Source organism: Gasterosteus aculeatus, chromosome 17 (genome assembly GCF_964276395.1).
Source record: "Gasterosteus aculeatus chromosome 17, fGasAcu3.hap1.1, whole genome shotgun sequence".
Lineage (NCBI taxonomy): Eukaryota > Metazoa > Chordata > Actinopteri > Perciformes > Gasterosteidae > Gasterosteus > Gasterosteus aculeatus.
In genome coordinates, this window is record NC_135705.1 from 12095348 (window position 1) to 12117903 (window position 22556).

The 22556-nt window shown below is 44.4% G+C and overlaps 1 protein-coding gene across 4 annotated transcripts in view; it reads left to right on the forward strand.

Annotated features, from left to right (window-relative positions):
• The window catches only part of foxp4 (forkhead box P4), an 87659-nt gene that overhangs the window by 35362 nt on the left and 29741 nt on the right, over nt 1–22556 (forward strand). For all 4 annotated transcript variants that reach the window (XM_040203460.2, XM_078092216.1, XM_040203459.2 and 1 more), the window contains exons 3-4: nt 11139–11228; nt 20724–20846. In XM_040203460.2, coding sequence (XP_040059394.2) covers nt 11139–11228; nt 20724–20846 — 213 coding nt within the window. The remainder of the gene's footprint in view (nt 1–11138; nt 11229–20723; nt 20847–22556) is intronic.

The window sequence follows — 22556 nt, forward strand, 5'->3', positions numbered from 1 at the left end:
TACGCACTTTAGAATGATTGTGGAGGTCTCCTCTATCCTAGGGTTAAAAGGCACAGTTTAAGAAATTGACTCAGAGCTTCGATCTCCACTCCCCTTTTTCTTAATCAATTGTTTTGGTTTTTTTTGCTCCCTCAAAGGCACATACTCTACTCTACTTGTAATCTTTGTTTCCCACAGGCAGCTACACACATGCACAGAGCTGATGTGAGTTAATGAAGGGTGTAATTAAGCAGCCACAGAGATGACTGGAGATCAGGGGGAACCGATACAGATCTCAGATATAAGCAAATACAGATGAAAGATAGCAGTTTTGTGAATGTGTATGTGCATGTCCACAAGTGTGCATTTGGGTTTGATGGTGGGAGTGCCTTCCGGACTGAGATTGGTGTGTGCATTAACAGGCGATGAAAGATGCTGAATGATTGAGATAAAGTTTGGCTTCCTATTAAATTGGCTAGATTGTAATTATGGCCCGTATGGCTGGAGGTGGACAGCTTTTGAGACACATGTGAGTCTGTAGCTCTAGCGGCTCAGCCATTGCTAAATTATGGGAGGTGAATTTTGGTCACTGGGACAGTTATGTCCCGTTTGACCTCCAGCTCTCCCCCAGAGTTCACTTTTGGGTCAGGAGGGCAGAGGACGGGGTGAAGGGATTGCAGGAAAAATGTCCCGACACTTTTCTCCAGTTTGTCAGTGCGGGGCGATTTAAACTAATTTCATTATACTTTGGCATCTGCATGACAGGTTGTATCCCATGTGTGTCATTTTCCTGTCTGTATATCTGCCTGCGTGAGTGTGTGTGTGCATGCGTGTGTCAGTCCGTCGTGTATGCGGGCCAGTAAATCAGTTCCAGGCCTCTCTCTGAGTGCTGTCACCTCCTAAAAGCTTTCCCTCGGTCTTGGCCCGGCCTTCCTCTTTATGTTTGAGGTCAGTACAGTTCACAGGTCACCAGAGGTCATGCTGAGACGGAGGAGGGGCCAGTTGGGTTGCCTAGCATCGCAGAACACCCACTGCTGTTACCGAGCTGATACAAAGAGACCTATAGAACACCAACTTCCTGTAGGAGTCTTAAAAGCACCAGCAGGTCTATTTATCCGTCTTCTTCGACTTTAACTTCCCTTCTTTCTTGAGCTGTCGATCTCCACTTATGAAGCTGCTCGTATTAATTGATACAACCTATTACTGGTTACTACATTACTACAAGATTGGAGACATCCATTCATTCTCCAAACTGCTTTTACTGTTCTGGATTTTAGGGGATTTGAGTTCGACAAAATACATAAAGGTTTGCATTTCCGCACACCGGACTGTAAACACAAACGCAAATCAAATATCATGGTCAGTAATATATTACTCCCAGTCATCGTATTTCTCAGACAATGGTTGGTCACATTGAGAGCTGATTCCGAGATGCTGAGATGTTGTATTTGTTAGTGCCCGTAACAAATCTTTTTAGTGCTTTTTCCAGCCAAGACAACATTTTTGTTCTGACTATTTATGTCCTTTCCATTTCTTTCATTTTCTATTTCTCTGCTGTATGATATATTCATATACAATTTCGATCTCTAATTACAGATTGACTGTTTTTGAGGGACAGCTATGGTTCAACCAATTTCTGAAATCATAGCTAATAGATGAGTCATAATTTTCAACTTGACTTGAGTAAATTCTGCGTAATGGGGCTCAGATGAAAAGCATGCTACAAGGCAACAGGTCTTGTAGATAAAGATTAGATGGACAGTAGAGATGGTCCACCGCACTAGATCAGCCAGCATGGACAGGGTTGGTTGACCCAACAAGCCAGGAGGCTCAGGGACAAGAATAGACACATATCAACAGGAGAAGTGTGTCTGTGTGTGTGTATGTGTGTGTTTGTCCTCTCTGTTGTGGAGACTGTGTTATACACACATCCCCAGGCACCTGAGGGGTTAGGTTGGGTTTAGTTGCCATGGAAGTGTTGGGAAGCACTTACACTGGGCAGGCCTAGCTGCGCCTTCAGGTAAATAACACACATATGTACACACACGCACACACGGCAGGGACAGACACTGTTCTTAGAGACGTTTCTGAGGGTGAAAAAAGTTTTTTTGTTGCGATTGTTGACTATCGCTCTTCAGACGGTAATATTGCAACGATGACTGGGGCCTTTTTAAGAGGTCGTAGGTCAGCGAGTAAAGCTGCATGACCTCATTACTACTACTGGTCAGTGACACTGAGGTGTGACTGTGCATGTGTGCGAGGCCTGTTCACACTGTCAGCGTCTTCTGTTTTGTCTATCAAAAAGCAGCCCTGGTAATTGGTTTTAATCGTGTGTACAAATGCAGGGTTTCATAGATCACTAGGAGCAAGGTATTACAAAAAGAGAGCATTAGTTCATAACCCCCACCCCACACAGGTCAAACTATCTTCATATCTTGGTCCTAGTCTCCTTTCTTTTCTCAAAGACCCATAGTCCCACTCCGGACTCACAGGAGGTGACACTGTGAGGGGAAGGAGAGAATGTGAAGGGTAAAGACAAAATGTGCAACGCTTATGAGGCTCCTAGTTACCCTGGAAACAGTCGAGAGCCTGGCGGTACACAATGAACACACACGTACGTATACACACCATGCACACAATAGCTGCAGAGACCTAAAGTGTTGCTAATTAGCTAGTCCGTGCTGGTTCTTTGTGAGAGCCATTTTAAAGGAGAGATTAGAGTCAACAGGGAGGAGAGGAGGAATGTAGCTCTTCCCTCTCGGTCCTTGCTTTCTTCATGAGCTCTGAGACGGTGTGTGTGACGGCCTTTTTTTTCACATGCAGACAGAATATTCTTTGACTACAACAAAACCATATGAAAAATAAAAGTGTAGTGAGACTTAATTTGAGGTAAAACGTTGTCCTCTCAGTAATAGCATCATGAAAAGGTAGATCCACAAATAAAAAATAAATAACAAACTATAATAAACTTCTTCGTACTTCTTCACCCAGTACTATTTATTAATAAACATCTTTCTTATTGGTCTTTTTTCTTGTCCTGATGGACTTCATCCAGTTGCTTGAAAAGGCCAGTTCAATCTGAATGAAAATGGCATTTTGAGGTATTTTAGATGTGCAAGTTCACATCTGCCTGCATTGACCCTCTTACTGAATCAAATAGTCCAGCGAGCACACACAAACTTCCTCATTTCGCCCTTTTAGAACACGCCCCTGCTTCTCATTTGGGGAAGTTAAAGATTTGGTTCTTGTTTAAAACTTCTAACATCTTGTGCAGCAGCCAGTCTTTGTTGTTCCTGCCCACTTCCGCCGTTTGTGTGTGTGTGTGTGTGTGTGTGTGTGTGTAGGTGTGTGTGCGTTTGTGTGTGTGTGTGTGTGTGTGTGGTGTGTGTGTATGTGTGTGGCAAGGTTGGGTGCGAGGGTGTGTCCATCACCATCTCCATAGCCACAACCAGGTGTAAAAACCCTCTGAACCAAAAACATAAAAGAGTTTTATTTCCATTGAAGCAGGCAGGCAGGCTAATACTTTTTCAGGCCTCTGACTAGTGTGTTTTTCTGTTTAACCAATAGGCGTCTGTGTGTGTATGTGTCTGTGTATGCATGTGCACATGGCAGACAGTCTCTGTTTGTGTATGTATGTGTTTTCCCTCTGTCTCCTGAGCTGAATCTTGGCAGTGTCTTGCATATGTTATTAGTTTGATTTTTTCTGGGGGGGGGATATTAATAATAACAGTTAAACGGTTTCCATATGTGAGGTCTGGTTGCCAGGCTAGTGCTATCATCATCATGGGCTGGCCTCTCCTAGTCTAGCCTCCAAGGAGGTGCTTTTGTTGGGCAGGAGAAGCAGTTTAAGCTTTGGAGGTCACCCAGCTAAGACCTACCACCTAAGTGGACTTGTCTTCCAATGAGCATTACCAAACTACTAAACTGTCCTACCTTATACAAGATGAGGGCTAAATATTACAAGGAAGGCATATGTGCGTGTGTTTTCCGCTGTGGGCTGGGTCCGTCTGGAGTGAGACCTTCCTCTCTTGCCAAACGAGCTGTGTTGAGAACCGCAGGGAAACTGCATGTGTATAAAATGTATGACGTGTATTTGTGTGTGCGTGTGTGTAGAAGGAAACTGCTGTAGAGCTATTTGCCATCAATTAGCCGCTTGGACTGAGATGAGGCCTGCAGTACAGAGGGAGCTGCTTTTATAATCTCGAGAAGGGAGTTCCTCTCCTTTTGTCCTTGCTCACCTCATCATTATCTTTAATTGTCTATCTCTATGCCCTTTTCCCTTCACTTAACAGAGAAAAGCTGACAACATATCCTTAGGAAGAGAGGTAGATTTATCTCTGCGTATGTGTTTAAGATGTGTGTGCACGATGATGAATTGTGTAATGATATAAAGTAGTACTGGGTATTCAGTCAGCTCTTTTTTATGCCTGCACGTATACCCCTGTGAATCAATAGAAACATTAGATGAGTGTAGGGACGTAGTTGAAGGGGAGAGGTTTTCTCATTTCACAAAACAATTTTAAACTGAAGAGAACCATCTGGAAAACGGCAGGGTCCCCCGAGTTTAGAACAGGTCCCTTTTGTGAAAAATAGGATGTGAAAAAAATAATCTAAAATCAGCCAGGGTTTTCAAACTTAACGGCATATTTTGAAGTTCTTTTGGAGTTTGTGAGTTTTTATTGAGTTGGCTCTTGAACGCGGTCTTTCCTCTCTTTAATGGTCGTCCTGGGCCCAGAGAAGCTCGCTTCAGCCGTCTTAAAAACCTCAGCTCTCGAACACTGCCTTTATATGGCGGAAACATTACATTAAATAGCTGAACGGGATCGCGGCTGGCCAGTGTTTCTGAAGGTGTCCCAGATAGTTCCAGCTCTGCAGCGGCCTAAACTGATGCTGAGATATTCCGCGTTGTTTAAGCTCAGTTATATTGTTGGACAACGGGTTTGAAGTCCACGTTGCCATGAGCGAAAGTAAATGTCAGAAAAGTCTTGTGAAGGCAGTCCGGAAAGACCTGATTAATACCAGAAAAAGAGCATGTGAGGAAGACTCAGGGGCGAAGGCTTGGCAGAGCAGAGTTTATTTGTAACCCACCGTGAAATTGAGCGGCTTTAGCAGGCTTTGGTTCAGGCTGCTCCTTGCCCCTGTATGTTTACCCCTGGAAACCCCTGATCTGCACTAAATATATGTTCCAATCTGTTGAATCTGATACATCTGACCTATAATTATGAAGTTGCACTAACGTTATAGATTTCTTTTGTTGATAAATCAGTGTATTTTTTTAACAGATTGATTTTTAAAGATATTTCATTATTAAAACCAGATGCTCATATTGCTGACTGCAACAAAGAAAATGCTGCTGACAAGGGATTCTTGGTTTTCTCAAACCTCCCATTATAAACACAAACTACAGAGCAACTTACTTTTTTATATGATATTCAGTGAAATCAGCTCATGTAATGTCTGGTTGTCATACAGAATTCCAGCCTTGGGCCTTCACTGTTCCTCTGTTAACAACCATGACGAGCTATGAGTCAAACCTCTCAACAGTTTATACTGAAACTGTACTGAACTATACTAATCTACACGAGGGTGTTATCCTTAAAATGCAGCTACTCACATCTTTAATATTCATGAACTAACCCTAAACCAGGTATGCCTCTCACAGCGAAGGCTTCTCCTCAGGCCAATAGCTGCATTCACAAGGCTTGGTCCCCTTTGGCCTGTGCAATTTATTTTGGGCCTCCGTCTAACGCATATCTGCTCTCGGAATTTACTGTGGCCAATAAGGGTATGGGTAACAGATCTCCCGAGAGGAGCGGGAGCAAGGCAAAAGAAAGGCAGAGTACTTGGAGAAATGCCAAACTTTATACATTATATGGAGAGGCCGTTTGAAGGCAAGAGACAGATCGGGTGATATAGACGAGGAGAAAGAAAGTAGGAGTGATCTGGGAAAGCAATCTATTTTTTGTGATGACTGACAGTGATGCGTTTGATACGTGAGATTCCACCGCGGCTGTGACCAAGCCTTCACTCACATATGCCCCAAAGTCATATAGCAATCCTATCTGTCACCTCTCCAGTAATAATGTGTGGGTGCCAGCATCCCAACACAGGTGAGCTGGTGGTACTGTAGAAACGTCCTCCTTACAACAAATTTACATTCTCTGTAGATTGTGTTACATCTCTTCTGTCTTGTTTCATCATTTCCTCTGCTCATGATTCGCTCTCCGCAGCCATAGAAAGAGAAGGAATCAAAGATAAGAGAGATTTAGAGGCAGGAAAGCCAGCAGAGAGAAGCAAAGACCAAGCCAGGAGGAGGGAGTAAATTAGAGAAGGGAAGGGGTTTATGGGCATTTGGAGGTGGGTTTTTTGAGGAAGCGCCATACAAGTGGATATAAGGGATCACTGAGGGGGGGGGGGGGCAACCCAGGAGGACGGCAGCATCGACGCAGCTTTAGCTTGGCTTTCAGCTTCAATGACAGCACCCCGGAAAGGAGATAGAGAGAAAGAGGGAAGTAAGTTTGAAAAAAAAAAAAAAGAAGATCCACCACTCTTTTCTGAACCTGGTTTCTATGACTGATCTCAAACTCAGAGAGCGTGCAAACCTGTAGAGAAGCAGCTGGGCGTGACGAGGTCTTTTCTACGTCTTCACCCCTGTATCCATCCATCCCTCTCGTCGTCTCCCGCTCTCTTCCGGGGAGGAAGAAGGGGTTTAGGAATGGAGGAGCGGTGCATTACTGGCCTCTCTTCCCAAGCTGCCGATTTTGTAAGGTGGAAAGGGGAGACTTGTTTGCCGGTGAAGATATGTGTTGCGTCCGATGCTGCTGAAACATCTTAATTGGCTGCTTCAGCTGTGTGTTGCGGACAGATGCAACAATGTTCCTCTCACCCACCCTCACTTCTGCGCCTTTCTTTTTTTTTTTACTCTCCACTACGTGATCTAAGAGCAAAGAAATCTGATACCACCTGCCTCCCCTTGCCCTCCCTAGCTCCCTCCTCCTCCTCCCTCTCCTCCCTCAAGGCCCACTGTCTGCCCCGGGGGCTGTTTATCTACGGGGGGAGAAGAGGAGGAGAGGGTAGGAGGGGGACCAGTTTGTTTCGTTTCGGCCCTCAACAATGGACCTCAGTCTGTGGTGACGGACTACTCCAACATATGGTACCCACCTGTCTCTCTTCCTCTTTCTCTCCCTCTCTCAAATTCTCGCTGCCCCCCCCCCCCTCTTTTGCTACGTCTCTCTGTTTAGATTTCTTTGCTTATTCCTGCTTTCTCCCTCCCTGTCTCACCCAAACACACTGGCCGGATTAGAGGCCAGATTCATCACACACGCAGACCTGTTTGCTTTAGCAACCTGAGCCAGGCACACACACAATCACACACACTTTCACATAGATATTGGATCACGTAGAAAATGGCATGTAACGTACACACACCCCCACATACATACAGAACCATCAGAGAGATTGTCATACGCACATAGCAAAATTACATTTCTATGCTTTCCGTCTATGGATCCCCTCAATGCCTCATCAACCCTCCCCCCTCTCAGAAATATGGTTGTCAGTTTTTTTTGGAAATCCTGTTGAGGAGAGAAAGTTGTCCTTACATTGTGTGTGTGTGTGTGTGTGTGTGTGCGGATTGGTGTGCATGTGAGCATATGTGTGACCCTGCTGAATTAAAAAATGCACTGTTATTAAAGGCTGTGTCAGAGGCGATGATTTACACAGGGGAGCGATGACAAGTCAGAAGAACTCACACACCGAACTGACACACACACACACACACAACACACACACACACACACACACACACACACACACACACACGCAGTCACTCACTCACACTGTGCTTTCAGGCCTTCAAGCTGAGCAGTGACCTCCTCACCCGTCCTTCCCCTTCCTCCTCCTCCTCCCTCTCTCACTCTAATAAAACCTGTCTGACACCACTGATGTGTGTGTGTGTGTGTGTGTGTGTGTGTGTGTGTGTGTGTGTGTGCTCCGCGGCAGCACAAAGACTCTGTTGTCGGGCCTCCCTCTTAGGCCTCTCTCATATTTTCTTTAAAGGTGCAGTGCGCCCCCAAGAATGCCACAGGGGGAGCGAGGAGTTGGGGTTGGGGGAGTCCAGGAGGAGCTGGTGTGTGTGGATGAAGGGGGTCGGAGTGGGAGGGTGGGAGGTGCTTTACAATGCTGCAGCTCACCCAGGTCACAGAGAGAAAAAGGCAAAGAGTGAGTGTGAAGAGGAGAAATGAAAGAGAAGGGTCAGAGCGGAGGAGTGCTTCTCGAAAAGGTAGTAATGAGAACGCTTGCCGCTGCCTGTGTGTGTGTGTGTGTGTGTGTGCGCACCAATCCAGTCCTCTTTTTCATTGTACAATGTTCAATGTTCAAGGTGCAACTCAAACACCATAACATCTGTGTCTCATCCCAATCACTAACCATAAATAACTATTGACTCAGTGAAAAATACCTTGTAAATAGTACAAAGTAGTTTTTCTAAAGCAAAATACATATTAGACAAATATAACAGATATAACAACATTTTAAATAGGTTTTTAACGGAATGAAGTTTTCAAAGCCTTTGCTGAAGATAAAAATATTTCCTTTGCTTAGTCAAGTGTATTATTCCTCACATACTATTGCACATACAGAGGAAAAAAAAACCTGTAAAAGTTAGTTTTTATATGGCTTGTGTTAGTCCCATCACTGGTATTGGAAAGTAATATCGAAGCACTGTTGCTAAGGTTCGGTGCATTTTCCTATTCCTTGCTCACTGATTAAAAACAGGAACTATACTTTTGTGTTTGAGCTGCCCTTTGGGTGGCAAACAACTCAGTCGTATCATGATGATCACATCAAGTTATCCACAAAATAATGTTGTTCAGTTCATCACAAGTATAGAGTGAGGGAGCTTTTTGTGATGTTTTTGTGCACCACATTAAATGCATTCAAAAAATGAACTGCAAATATATTCCAACCAATAAAAAAAAAATCCTGTCGTTAGTATAAAACTATACACAGTATAAAAAACAGTATAAACTAAAACAGTATAAAACTAAACTAAACTAAAAAATATATTTATCAATATATCTTTCAACAGTTTTGCTTTTCTTAATAAAGTGGAATCTAAATCCACCATGCAGTTTTGGATGAAATGGGTACAGAACCACATGTTCAGTTGTTAGTTCTTGTCTCTCACAGCTACCCACATCCATGAATACAGCCAAAGCAGAGAGGAGACAGGCATCACCTCTGCTTGGTTGTAGCGTTTATGAAAGCCATAAATGGTTCTTTAATATAGTGGTAATCAGGGTGGTAATTTGGGTGGAATTGTCCCTTATTGTTGCCAGACATGCCTCCGCAACTCCTGCCAACACACACACGCACACACACAGACAAACACACTCTTGGGCAGACCGGGTGTTCAAGGAGTAATTCACACCACATGCCAACAAACTGGGCGGTTGTGTTTTTTTTGGGTTTCTATGTGTGTGTGTGTGTGTGTGTATGTGTGTGTGTGCGTGTGTATGTCTACGCCTGCTTTAATGCTGAGGTCAAACCAGTAAATGGGAGGGGGTTCCCAAGATTTTTGTTAAAGTGTAAAAATATGTGTGTGTGTGTGTGTGAATAGGCACATCCACAGCCACGTCCGTGTGTGTGTTTTAATTGCGGTCTCAGCAGAAGTAGCAAGTGTGCTCGATACAGATGGTTTTCATCACGCTGACTGCGCAGCGGACTTCTCTCTCTCTCTCTCTGTCTCCCTCTAATCTCTCCTCTCTGTTTTTGTAATTAAACGTTACTTAATGTACCAGAGCTTCTAATTTGACAATTCATTAACTATATGACAATATAATGTAAGTGTGTGCCGTGCCGTGCCGTTTCGCAGCGTAGAACTTTTCTGTGGTTGTGAAATAATGCAGTAGAACAGATTTCTGGTGCTGGATGATTGAGTAAGAGATTCCATGTCAAAAAACATCCCTCATTCTGGCCGTTAATTTGCGGTGCGCACACACACACACACATACACACACACACACACGAGTGTGTGCATGCTGACACACCACAGTCACACACACACATACACAGACATTCATAAATCAATATTTACTAAGGAACCTTTCCCCTTTGAGTCAGAGGAAGCAAATGTGCATCCTGCTGTCTCCCCTCTCTAACCCTCTGTCATGAGGTTGTGCCTGTGTGTGTGTGTGTGTGTGTGTGTGTGTGTGTGTGTGTGCGCTTACAGTAAGTGCGAGGCGGCTCTTACTAATGTTTTTTTTTTCTTGTTTTGTTTTCGGAGCAGTTCAGACAGTCCAACAGAAATGCCCATTTCTCTGAGACCGATTTGTCTTAATGACAGAGAGCCTGAGCTGTTGATGCGATAACGAGCAACACAGTCAATGAAAGAGAAACGTATAAGAGAGACGTTTTTAAGGGGTTTGCGGTGGAATGAAAGGAGATATATAAGAGGCGGTGGGAGGAAAGGCTCAGGTTCCTGGGTCGAAAAGATGAAGCGGTTACACTCAAGGGCAGCGTGAAGGAAAGGAGACAGAGAGCTAGGGAACGATGGTGTCACCACTTTGAATGGACAGCACTGCAGGCCAGAAATCAGAGAAACTGGAAGAGGGGGAGGAATGAAGAGGTGGGTGGTGGTTAGTCACAGCTCTTTAGGGCACATCAGGGCAAACGGTTCCTTACATCAATTCAACACACAAACACAGTGCAACTGACACACACAAGAATATGCTGACACACTTCTGCCACAGAGGATGTGGAAAACCCCCTTCCCCGGAAAAGAGAGGATGAAGAGGAGGAAAGGGATCTGGAAGAGAGAGAATCAGAGGGGAGGGGCAGAGAAACAGAGAATGTAAAGGACAAACTGGTCAGGGTTTGGAGTTACAGGAGGTTTTCAATGACTTTGGAGGAACACAGTGGAGCAGAGACACACACAAAACGCACATACTCATGTTTGTGCTCCTCTTTTTTCTACCCCCCCAAAAAAAAGTGTGATTGGTGTGATGGTTTGTCCGCTGTTTGAAACTGAAATTATTACGCACGGGAATTTTGTAAAAAACAATATTTGATATAGAAAAAGGTGTATGACTTGAAATTGTGCAAATGATTCACTGTACGGCCATGTGTGCATGCTAAACATCTCTATTTGTCCCCTGTAGGCGCTCCAGGCAGCCAGACAGTTCCTCCTCCAGCAGGCCTCTGGACTCAACTCCCCTGGCAGCAATGAGGTCAAACAGAGCCCTGTGCAGGTCAGAGCACACACACAGGCACAGAGACACACACACACACGCACAACCAAAGTGTTGCTTTGTCAGAATCTGTATAATATTAGGCCCCTTGCTGCTGCAGCTTTGCCTTCACCAACTTGCCACGTCAACTACACAGTATGGTAGGCACATAGTTCTCTCTCGCTCTCTGTGTGTCTGTGTCTCTTTCTCTGAGTGCATGTGTGTGTGATTGTTAATGTGTGCGTGTGTGTATGTGTGAATGAGGTCTTTGTAGTGATTGGGTACTGAGCTGTTTTCAGAGTTGAATTCCACAATAAGCATAGTGAGTGGGGTTAGCTGGAGTGCAGGGAAGACACTTAAGGAGGACACACTCATACACAGACAGTACACACACTGTACACACACACACACACATTATTACTATCTGTGTAGGTTGATGAATATCCCACATGACATTACGTTCTGGCAGTTCTTTACGTTTATGCGATGTGATTTGTAGCCAAGTCTCATATCAATAAAGTGGGGCCATGGGTCTACTAGAGAAGCGAGCAGTCCCACTATTGCCCTGCTCTACTCCTTAACGTGCCAAATGATAAACAGACATCTTGACCATTGCGGTATTGGAAATAAAGAAAGAGATGGAAGGGAGAGACGGATAGACGTGAGTCAGAAACAAGGATAAGGTCAGATTTCTTTGCAGTTTTGGCAGACAGTTTGGTGCTTCCGTGTAGGACTAACTTTTTACATCAAAAGCTGATTAAACATTGTCCACCATCAACATGGAGACAATTATATTTAAAAATATATTCTGCAACATTTACATGCAAGTGAAAGAGCATTTTCATTTGGTCACATAAATATTGGGTGTTGGCTCGTGTTTGTCCAGGAAAACTCCTCTGGTGCAAAGGGACTACCTTCCATACGTCCAGTAGCAGAAAGGGGGGCTGTTTGAAATAAACAGAGCTTCGTGTTGAATATGAACACCAGTGGCCCACATAACAGAGCTGAAAAAGAAAAAAATGGTCACCTAGCACTCATCAACAACACAAAGACCAAAGAAAAATGATTTGTAGTGTCGGCCACATAGTTTAATTGCCAACTGACCCCAGGAAGTGCAAAAATGCCTCAGAATTAATGACAATGTCAGAAAGGAACGAACATTTTAAAGGGCGGGGGATGGGGAGTTCTAGAGGATTACACTCAAATCCAAACTTGAATTTACATCAGAGTCCCTTTCTTTACTTCGGATAGTAACTGGCAGTTGTATAAATTACATGGTGACCCATATGGATGAGAATTATGAGAATTAAAATAAACAGTTTTATATCAGTACAAAATATTGCAGAGATTACAATTGCAAACTGGATGAAATGTGGCCATCAGTCACAGTAGTTCAGCCATCCACCTAAAGTGTGGTCTCCTCCGACTCTTCTTATCTTCGAATCTTATCAGACCGTCACACATGCTTTAATTCATCATTTGCGGTCCATCCAAATGGCTCGGTGTGTGTCTTTGGTCAAACACACACCGGACGCTGTGGTTTAGGGTGGTATTTTAATGAAATGTTGCAAATGACTCATCTTAAAAACAAATAAATACCCAGAGAGAGAGTGGGGTAAGAGAAAGCGAGTGCGCAGAGGAAACTACACAGTTTCAACTCTCTCTGCCTTAAACACACACACACACAGGCACACACCACGCTATTCTCATTCCACATCTGTCTTGTTTGTCTTGTTTGTTGTTGCCTGGCCTCTCGAGCCTCTCTGGACTCTCCAGGGCATCAACGCTACATCTCTGTCGTCTGAGCTGTCAGTTCTCATGGCCCTACGAGAGGATTTAGATTTGTGTGTGTGTGTTCGTACTTGGAACCTCGCAGTCAGAAACACAGACACTAACCCACAGCACAAAGCGTTGTTTGATTGACCTTACAACAAACCTGACTACGAACGTGGCGCACAGAAACGTTTTGATTAATTTCTAGCTTTATTAATTATTTTAGAATCGAGGCAACATCCCTCAGTTGCTGTAAATGAAGCAATCCTCCGTCAGCCACAGAGAGGAAGAGGGAGCAATTGAATGAGAGAAGCTAGACACTTAATCTGGTCATTTCTAAAGGTGGCGGGCAGCAACTATAGGCTGACACAGTGGCTCACATCAGGCACAAAATGGCCGTCCTCGGGTTGCTTCCTGCTGGGCTGTTCTCACACATGCAAATGAGCCTGAGCCAATAATGAGATCTTTAGGAACTCGATAATTAGATTTTTCCCTTCTCTCTGAGGGAGAACGACAGGGAGAAAGGGAAGACTTCTATTTGTGTCTTGACTTCTCTGGAGAAGCCTGGGTCTGCCCTGACGCCCCCCTCCCTGTCCCCATCATATTTCTCTTCTTTTCTTTATTTATAATAGAGGGGAGGATCTCAGCTAAAACCAAAAGAAACTCTGAGATTATATCTGCTTTTTGATTGGTTGTGCAGAGATGGTCTCTGTGTTTGGCTGTGTGAGATGCTATCAATCCACTTTGTGCGTGCGCGTGTGTCACTGTCATGTGTCACATACAGGAGAAACTCGACAATAGCTCAAGTCTCTAGACAGGCAATTGCTGGAAAAATTGATTGTGTTCAACAAAATATAGCTTCAGTTGCTGAAATGATGTGAGGGATTATTTGGAAGTTTGATGATTCAAGGCTCAAGAGGATCTCTAATTGGAGGTCAGAAAATACATTTTAGAAATCTAAATAATGATTTATAATAATACCGGTAATAATCACCTTTGACTTGTTTACTCGACACACAGAATACTGCAAAATAAATTGGTGATTTTTAATAAAGAGGTTAAAGAAAATAGCAATGAATGTATTTCCTTCATTCAGTTATTCCTGACTAAGTATAAGTAAAAAAACTTCCTGAAAGGTTGGTTGTCATGCCCCAGTGCTATTTGGATCCTGTCGCTCTTTTGCTGTATCTTTACAGTATTAGGAAGTTATAGTAATTGGTCGTGGCACACGTGCCACCAAGAGAATTGGTTGACACACATTTGGCCGACGGAGTGCCAATTGGCGGATTACCCAGCATGATCCGTAGCATGCCTCCATGACCCGCCACACGTTCTCTACAATGGGCGTACTTGGCACATGCTCGTGCACTGGGTGGGCACAAGCAGACACATATACACCCACTTGGCAGACGCACGCCTGGCACACTTAACACACTGCCACTTGGCATGCACACATACAGATTATCGCACATGCTTGGCCGCGGCCCATACGTATGTAATTGAATAGCGTGGTGTCCTGTTTTCATGTATTATTGAGGCGCTCATTTAATTAGAAAAAAAATGAAAAGACTCATTAGCGATATGTTAATTAGCTTGCCTCCCTGCTCTCTGGAGAGGGCTGGCACCCGTCTAGTAGGATTGAGTAAGAGAGGGAATCATGCCGGAAACAAGAAACTGAGTCATGCCAGTCTTATGAGGGAGTGTTTATTTCAATGAAAACACTTTTAATCAATATTATAGCTATAATTCATCAGTTTTTTATGAATATACTGCTGCAAAATAGATTTTGGCCTTCCGTAGCTACCTTATTTAAAACCACTATAGATTTGAAAAAAGTACTGATTTTGAGGCAGTGTTTTAACTAATCAACAAAAGTGTGTGGAAAGTGTTTCCTCCCCTAGAGTCTGCGGCACTGAAGCGGTTCCTTCTCTCCCCCTCTTTTATTTCCTTTCAGAGTGTTTTCCCAAAGCACTCCTTTTGTCCACTCAATAAAAGTGCTTAGTTGGCAGTTTCCCTTATTCGATGTGGAGGGAATTGGGCTGCGCACGTGTGTGTTGGGGGGTAGTATGGGGTCCTGACAGTTTGTGAAGGGTGCACGGGAGGCGGTTGAGCAGCCGGTGGAATGGGTTTGGCTCTGGGCAGAGGGGTGGACAGACAGAGGCGAAAGGACGCAGAGGAGAGGTTTGGGTCTGGCCGCTGGAGTGTGAAACTCTTGTTTTGTCATTTGAAACATGAGTGAAATCAGTAATGAAATATGGTCGATAACGGTCTCTCACACTTCCCAAAGAAATGCCCTGAGTGTGTGTGTGTCCGCGTGTGTGTTTCTGAAAATGTGTTGTCATTTTTATTCTGAAGCACTGGCGCGTTAGATGGAGGGAGACGGCGGACGAACAGGAGAAGGGAGGGAGAGAGGGTGGGGAGGAGGATTTTCCACTTGAACTTGCTGGTCTTTCACTGTCCTCTCTGAAGTTTTTTTTCTCGTTTTTTTTTGTCATTTGTCTGGCCCCTGTCAGTGAGGGCTGAATGTTCTACGCGGCCACATGCATTGTGTATGTGTGGCTATGTGAGCATAGAACAATGTCCAGGTCAGGCCAGTCGAGATCCCAACTCCCTGCTCTCAGCAGCCTGTGTTCCTCTGCGAGCTCAGGTCCGTCTACCAGCAAACCTTAAACAATCATTTTTATCAAATCATCCAACTTTGCATGCCTGCATCCATACATCCATTCATCCTCCTTAACTACAATCCACTTTAGTCTTAGAAACCTGCCGAAAGACACACTTGCAAGTGTTAAATGAAGCTAGATATACTGTTTATAATATTCAATATTTCAAATAATGTTAGTATACTGTACATAAGTGAAAACGTACCTATTGCTTATAGTATATTCCTGGAAGTTTCAAGAATCTTGAGCAGTGAAAAAAGTGAAGAATAAATGTAAACTTTGTTCAACATTGTAACGTCCTGTTAGCACAGTGATACATGTAGGGCTGCAACAACGAATCGATGAAATCAATAAAATTTGATTATTAAAAGTGTTGGTTTTGACGTTAAAACAAATTCTGATTTGTATTTTTCTTTATCTTTTATAGATTATTATGTTCAAGGAGCAACCTGTACTTTTTTTTCACATCGTTTGTTTGGCACCAGTTTACATACACATATTGTTTGTAGACACAGACAGACTCATGACTCAGCTAAAATGAGGCCGTTTTCATCCTCAACCCCACCTGGCTTTGCTCATCAGTTCCCCCCAAAGTAATGTGACCCCTTGGCCCGCTGCAGAAAAGCTGGCGGAGGGATACTCACCGCACACAATGGGGCCCATTTACTTCCAGTGGAGGCCCGGCCCTGAGATCCAAACAACGCTCTCAGCACAGTGGGCGCTCCTTCCATTTCTCCATTCTCCATTCAAATGCTTTTCTCCTTCAATCCTCCGCTTTTCTCTTTCTACCCCCCATGCTCTATCCCACCCCCACCTCATGCCCTCCTCTCATTTCTTGGCACGATAAGCACAGACAAGCTGTTTACCTGGGGGGACCGGAAGATGGTGATAGTGATGATAGCTGATGAATAAACCAGGAGTTTACCACACACCATTAAAGCCTCTACACACCAAGGCACATGGCCAACTGTATTTTAAACGGGAGGCTCTCCTTTCCCCCCTCCCTCCACCCCTCCAGCCTGCAGTCAGTTAATGTTGCAGAAGAGAAGAGGGCAGTGCTGTTGCCATGTGCACGAAGAAGCATAGATATTAACCTTTCATACCACTGCTGCTAACGTGTCAAACTTTGTCCCACCAGACAGGAAGCTTATGGCAATAGTGACATCCAAAAAAGATTTGAATATTTGTTTAGAAAGGATGCCAGAAGAAAAGAAAGAAGGTCATAGCAGGTTATTATGGAGTGAACAAAAGACAGAGGCACAGGTTTTTATGTGCTTGGAGGTGTGTGTGTGTGTCTTTGCGCGTTTGTGTGTGCGTGTGTGTATTTGACAGGAGGAGAGGCAGGCGTCCCTTCCAGGATAAGGTGGTAATGCTCAGTGACAAGGATAAACAGCGTTGGGGTTTGCTCCTACCAGGAGAGGAGGAGGAGGAGGAGGAAGGGGAGGGATGAAGGAGGTCTGTGTCAGCCTCTCTTTCCTCCTCCTGCTTTCTCCTCTGTCATTTTTTCAATTATCCCTCTCTCCTGCGTGTCCCCATAGACCCGGCGGCAGGGCCCGCATCGTTTAGACTGAGAGCCTGTTTAGATTCTGATTATAGCCTCCTTTCTTCTCACTACTCACTGCTGTCTCTCTGACCCACACACACACACACGCAGCCAGCGTGAGGTGAATAACTGGATAAGTAAATATTTCTGTTTACGGCACACTGGATGTTGCTCTTTTATAAACTGTCACACAGTTTGTGTGTTTGATCTTTTTTATGCATTAAGTGGTGCGAAAGGACACTGTTTTTTTTGTCCCATATGTCAATTAGAAAGAAGGAGAAGACCTGAAATCCAAAGTTCGCTCCTAAATAAGAGAAGATGCAATCATATAACCAGCCTTATAAACATGGTGCTGAAGCGCACTGGGCTTATTCCCCCAGCTGCATGCCGGTTTAATATCAGACAGTCCTCCTTCCTCTCTCTCCGAAGGTTCCATCTGAAATGGAAAATGGGGCTTTCCTCCTCGTTAGAATGAAAAGTCATCAAGGGAAGAGAGGAGAGAAGGATTTAGGCTCATTGAAATGCAAGTTACATCCCCCTTCTTTCTCTCCCTGCGCTCCTCGGGGACTCCATGCCTTTCTCCTTCTTCTCCTTCCCATCTTCAGGGCGCTCCTTCGCTCCCTCTCTCCCTTTGTTAATCAGTTAAACTCCCTCTTCAAACAACCCCTCTAATTACGCTTCCACTCACTGTAAACGGCAAGGCTGTCTCCCGCTCCCCCTCGCCTCCCCACTCCTCCCTTCGTCCCTCCCGCTCCTCTTCTCCCAATCTCCAAGACAGCGGTTGACCTCTGTCAGCCACCAACCCCTCAGCAGTGTGTGCGTGCGTGTGTGTGTGTGTGTGTGTGTATCAGTGTGTGTATGTAGGCACGGACTGTAGTTCACGACTAATTCTTGCCTTTTAATTGTAGTGGTGCCATCTTAGGTTTTAAAATCCTAGTGTCATTGGTAGTTCAACTGAGACAATTATCTAACAACTGGTGTATAGGACTCTGCGATTGTTCACTTGCATTTGTGTGAGTCTTCGCTGCCGCAACCATCTCAGGGTCTAGGCCTAATTTATCCGTCAACAAACCTGCAGTGTAGGTTTTGCTTTCTCGCCCTCTCTCTATTCTGCAATCATTACTTCCTCTCTTCTTCCTTCTCCTTCATCCTTTCTTCCAGTGTGGATCGTGTCCTTCCCTCTCTGCCCCCCCTCTCCACAACCCCCCAGGCTTCACCTCTCTCCCACTAATCTGCTACGCATCTCTCTCTTTTAAATTAACATACAACATGAAAAAATGGAAACGACAGCAGGGGGAAAGAAATTTAAATGCATTTAATAAATGGCTGACTTCAAATCGCCCGGCTTTTCAGACTGTCCCTATTCACAGTCCAATGAAAGGGGAGAAATCATTCACCGGGAGAGACAAAGCCGAATGAAAATATAATTCTGCATTGTGAAGGGCTTTTGTCTTGGCCCGTCAAATCGCTAATGGTGAGGCTTTTGTTTTGTGGCGGCACTCTCAGGCTAGCGGTGTCGTATGGCGGTGGCAACGCGTGCCCCATAATCACCACGCTTTGTGATATTAGATTATAGGGGCAATTAATGGCGTCAAACCTTAACTACTCAGCATTCAGCCTGCCACACACACATTCAGCCTTTAAACACACGCTCGCTTGCACACAAAAGCACACACACATGCATGACAGTAAATCAGCACTTACCCACATGGGCGTGCGTTCGCTTCTGGCGTCACAGCGTCAGCCAACACACAGAAAGGTGCTATAACTCAGTAATTATTACGCCTGTGACTTGAAAATGTCAATGGCGGTGTGTATAAAATAGAATGTATGAGTTGTCAAGGGGGAAGAATAGGATGCACAAGAGCAATTAATTATAGCTTTTCATTTGGCAGCTTAGACTGACAGGGCCCGGTGGCGGGGGGCAAGCTGGCATGACGCCAATCGGCACCCATTACCACTTCCACTGTACTCACGCCCGCCCCCCCCCCCCCCCCCTTTGCTGGCTCCTTTACCAACTGCCACGACATCACCCTTCCCCTGCCTAACTCGGACTCTTTCCTTCATCTCCCTCAGCTCATACAAAAAACAAACACACACACACACTCTTGCGTCAGATCTCATTTATCTACACACACCTGATTCTCCGTCCCCTCGCCGTTACATGGGGATGTTTAGTTATTGATGGCTGCTTTGATAGAGGCAGAGTATCGGCCCACTGACAGACACAGTGAGAACAACAGACGGAGGGGAGGGGGAGACAGAGGCCAGGTGGTAAAGAGGGTGTTGGTATTTATGGCCAATCTTGTTTACAAAGTCAAATCGGTTCTTTACAAATTTAATTTAGTGTCAACTTGTCTTCTCTGATGCTTGCTGCACTGCATAATTCCCGGCTCCCATCACCCTCCCTACCTGCCGTCACTCAGGTGCTGAGTAGATAGACTGCTCTGAAGAGAGCTTCTGCATACACTGGCAGACACACAGTTTGACCATGAGAGATATTTCACTATGGGGTAAAAATAGATAAACGGACAATTTCAGAGGTGATAACTCACCCTTGTATCCCTCCGCAAAGTGGCCATCCCCTCTTAATAGACAGGATTATTTGTATTGAGAAGGCAGTATATTTTATTGATTGGCTCAATCTCACCGCCCTTTCTCTCCATAAATATCTCTCTGTGTTTCTGAACACCAAAGTCTTTCTATTCTCCGTATTGTTTTCTTAAAGCTTGATTCAGTTAACAATCACAGAACCCCTTTGTCAGCATTTTTTGTTTCAGTTTTTAATCGTAGATTTATGCATTTCATGTAAGTCTCTTGGTTTTGGATTTATGTGGTGAGTTTGTCTTTAGTTTCTCAGTGTTTGTCATCCGATTAGTGTTTCAGATTCCCATCTCCGTGCACAGTGCTTGCACAACACATCCGCAAAATTCACTATGTTTCTTTCTACTCTCACTGCCTCTTCTCTCTCTTTCTCTCTTTTCCTGTGTTGCTCTGTATTTTCCTGCATGCAGCTCTATCTGATGAGATGTCTATCTCATCAGATAGCCACTTTGTTGTTCCTTTCTTCTTAGCCAGCCTTGACTGTGTGGAAAGAGAATCAGAGGCCGTCCTAATCATGTATTTATAAAAGCAGATAAGATTTTATTTTTATTGGGAGATTGCAAAGCTGTCCTTTTATCTCCCTGTTGTCACGGCAATTGCCAGTTACTTTTATTTGTAACAATGCCAGCCTTGTGAATGAAAGTGATGCGTCTGTCTATTTAACTTTATCTGATGTTGCCAGCTTTTCTTAGCAGTGACTGACAACAGAGAATTATAGACAGCACACCTCTCTAGCTTTACCTGTCCATACCAGCCTACTGTACAACCTCCATTCACATGTTTGTTTTGAGTGGAGTGTTTAGTTGCAAGCACGGTCATGCTTAATTCTCTCTGTGCCGGCTGGGCCTTTTCACACGAGCTGAACCCATTGATTGTGTTGTCCTGGTAGTATGTGAGAGTAAATCATCTAAAATATCCCTGTGCTGTCTTTAGGTGCCTGTGTCTATGGCAATGATGAGTCCACAGATGATCACTCCTCAGCAGATGCAACAGATCCTGTCCCCCCCTCAGCTTCAGGCCCTGCTGCAGCAACAGCAGGCTCTAATGCTACAGCAGGTAAGGCACACGCACGCACGCGCACACACACAAACATATTCACACACGCTCTGATTGGACTCGTTCCCAGGCCAGCATGTGGGTGTCTGTTTTTGAAGGCGCTGATACACACTGGGTGTGATTTGATCTTATTCAATGCTATGAGATCTTTGAAGATATTTACGCATCCACATATCCACTAGGAGAATATGCATGCCTCTGTAGACATGTATATAGAAAATACACACACTTTTTCACTTTAATAGCATCATCCACTACATCATAGTGAGTCAGAAGTGTATGTGTGTGTGTGTGTGTGTGTGTGTGTGTGTGTGTGTTGATTCCCAGCAGGTGAGAGAGAGGTTGCTGTGTTGACACAAACCAATAAACACTCATCATCTGCAACCGCACTAACTTGTAACCTCCTACCTACAGACGCACTCACACAACCTTGTAAAGGATGTGATGAGGACTATTAACAGAGTGTGGATGGAGAAGTAATTACCACATACTAGATGTCGAGAAAACACATACATACACACACGGGCGAAAGCAGAGTGCAGAGTATATATAATAAGGAGAGAGTATGGATTGCAAGTGGGAAAATCTAACAAAGTGTTTCATAATGATGGAAATGTGAAATGTGCTTGCTTTCTGAAAACAGACTGTTGAGAACCTCTTCACCAGTTTTTCCCTAATGAGGAAAAAGGATATTGGGGGGTTTATAATGCACACTCACTCACATAGACACACACGCACACACACACACACACACACACACACACACACACACACACACACACACACACACACATACACGCGCACAGACATTACATCCCCACTATTAAAACCACTGAGTTCAACATTGCTTTCCCACTTAATTAACCACAGTATGGACTTGCTCTTAGTGTATATCTGCAAATCAGGCACTTTTACCCTCCCCCACACACACACACACACAATCAACCAACATATCACTCACTGGAGCATTACATTTCATATCCCCATGGCAATACAGCATTGTGTAAGAGTGTGTAAGTATGGTTTACGGCCCACTGCTGCACAGCTGTGTGTTTGTACGGCCGCTCCTTTGTGTATTTGCGTGTCTGTTTTAACCTTTAAGTTTCTTCTAACCTTTACTCATGCTACAGCTGCTCCGCCTTTCTTTCTTAGTGTGTTCACTAAAGTCAAGGTCATGGTAATAGGCTGGAGAGGTGATTGCCTCACTTACACATACTCTTAATGCACGAAGCCACTGAATCAAATCATTAAAAATACCTTAATTATCACTTAATTATTCCCTCAACTCGCCACTCTTCAGTCAGGAGTGTGTGCGCATGTGTGTGTGCTTGCATATGCATTTGTCTATGTGACGAGGGGGCGATCAGGGCTATTGACGTGGAAAAGAGAGATTACCTCAGGCCTAAGGAGCGATAAAAGAGAGGAGAGACAGATAGAAAAGAAAGAGCAGCAGGTAGGAATGAGTTGTGCATTTAAAATAAATAAAGCTCAAGCTGGCACAAAATAACAGTACATTGTGGCTAGGATAAGATTGAAGCTGGATATGTAAAACAGCTTTGCACAAAAAGAGGAGGACCATCTCATGATACAGACTGTGTTCCAGGAGGGGTGGCGGTATGCAGTCTGCTCACTGTGGGGTCAGACGGATGAGAGATCGAAACAACTGCAGCACTGTGAAGCCATTTCTGCTGAAAAGCCTCTTTGAACATT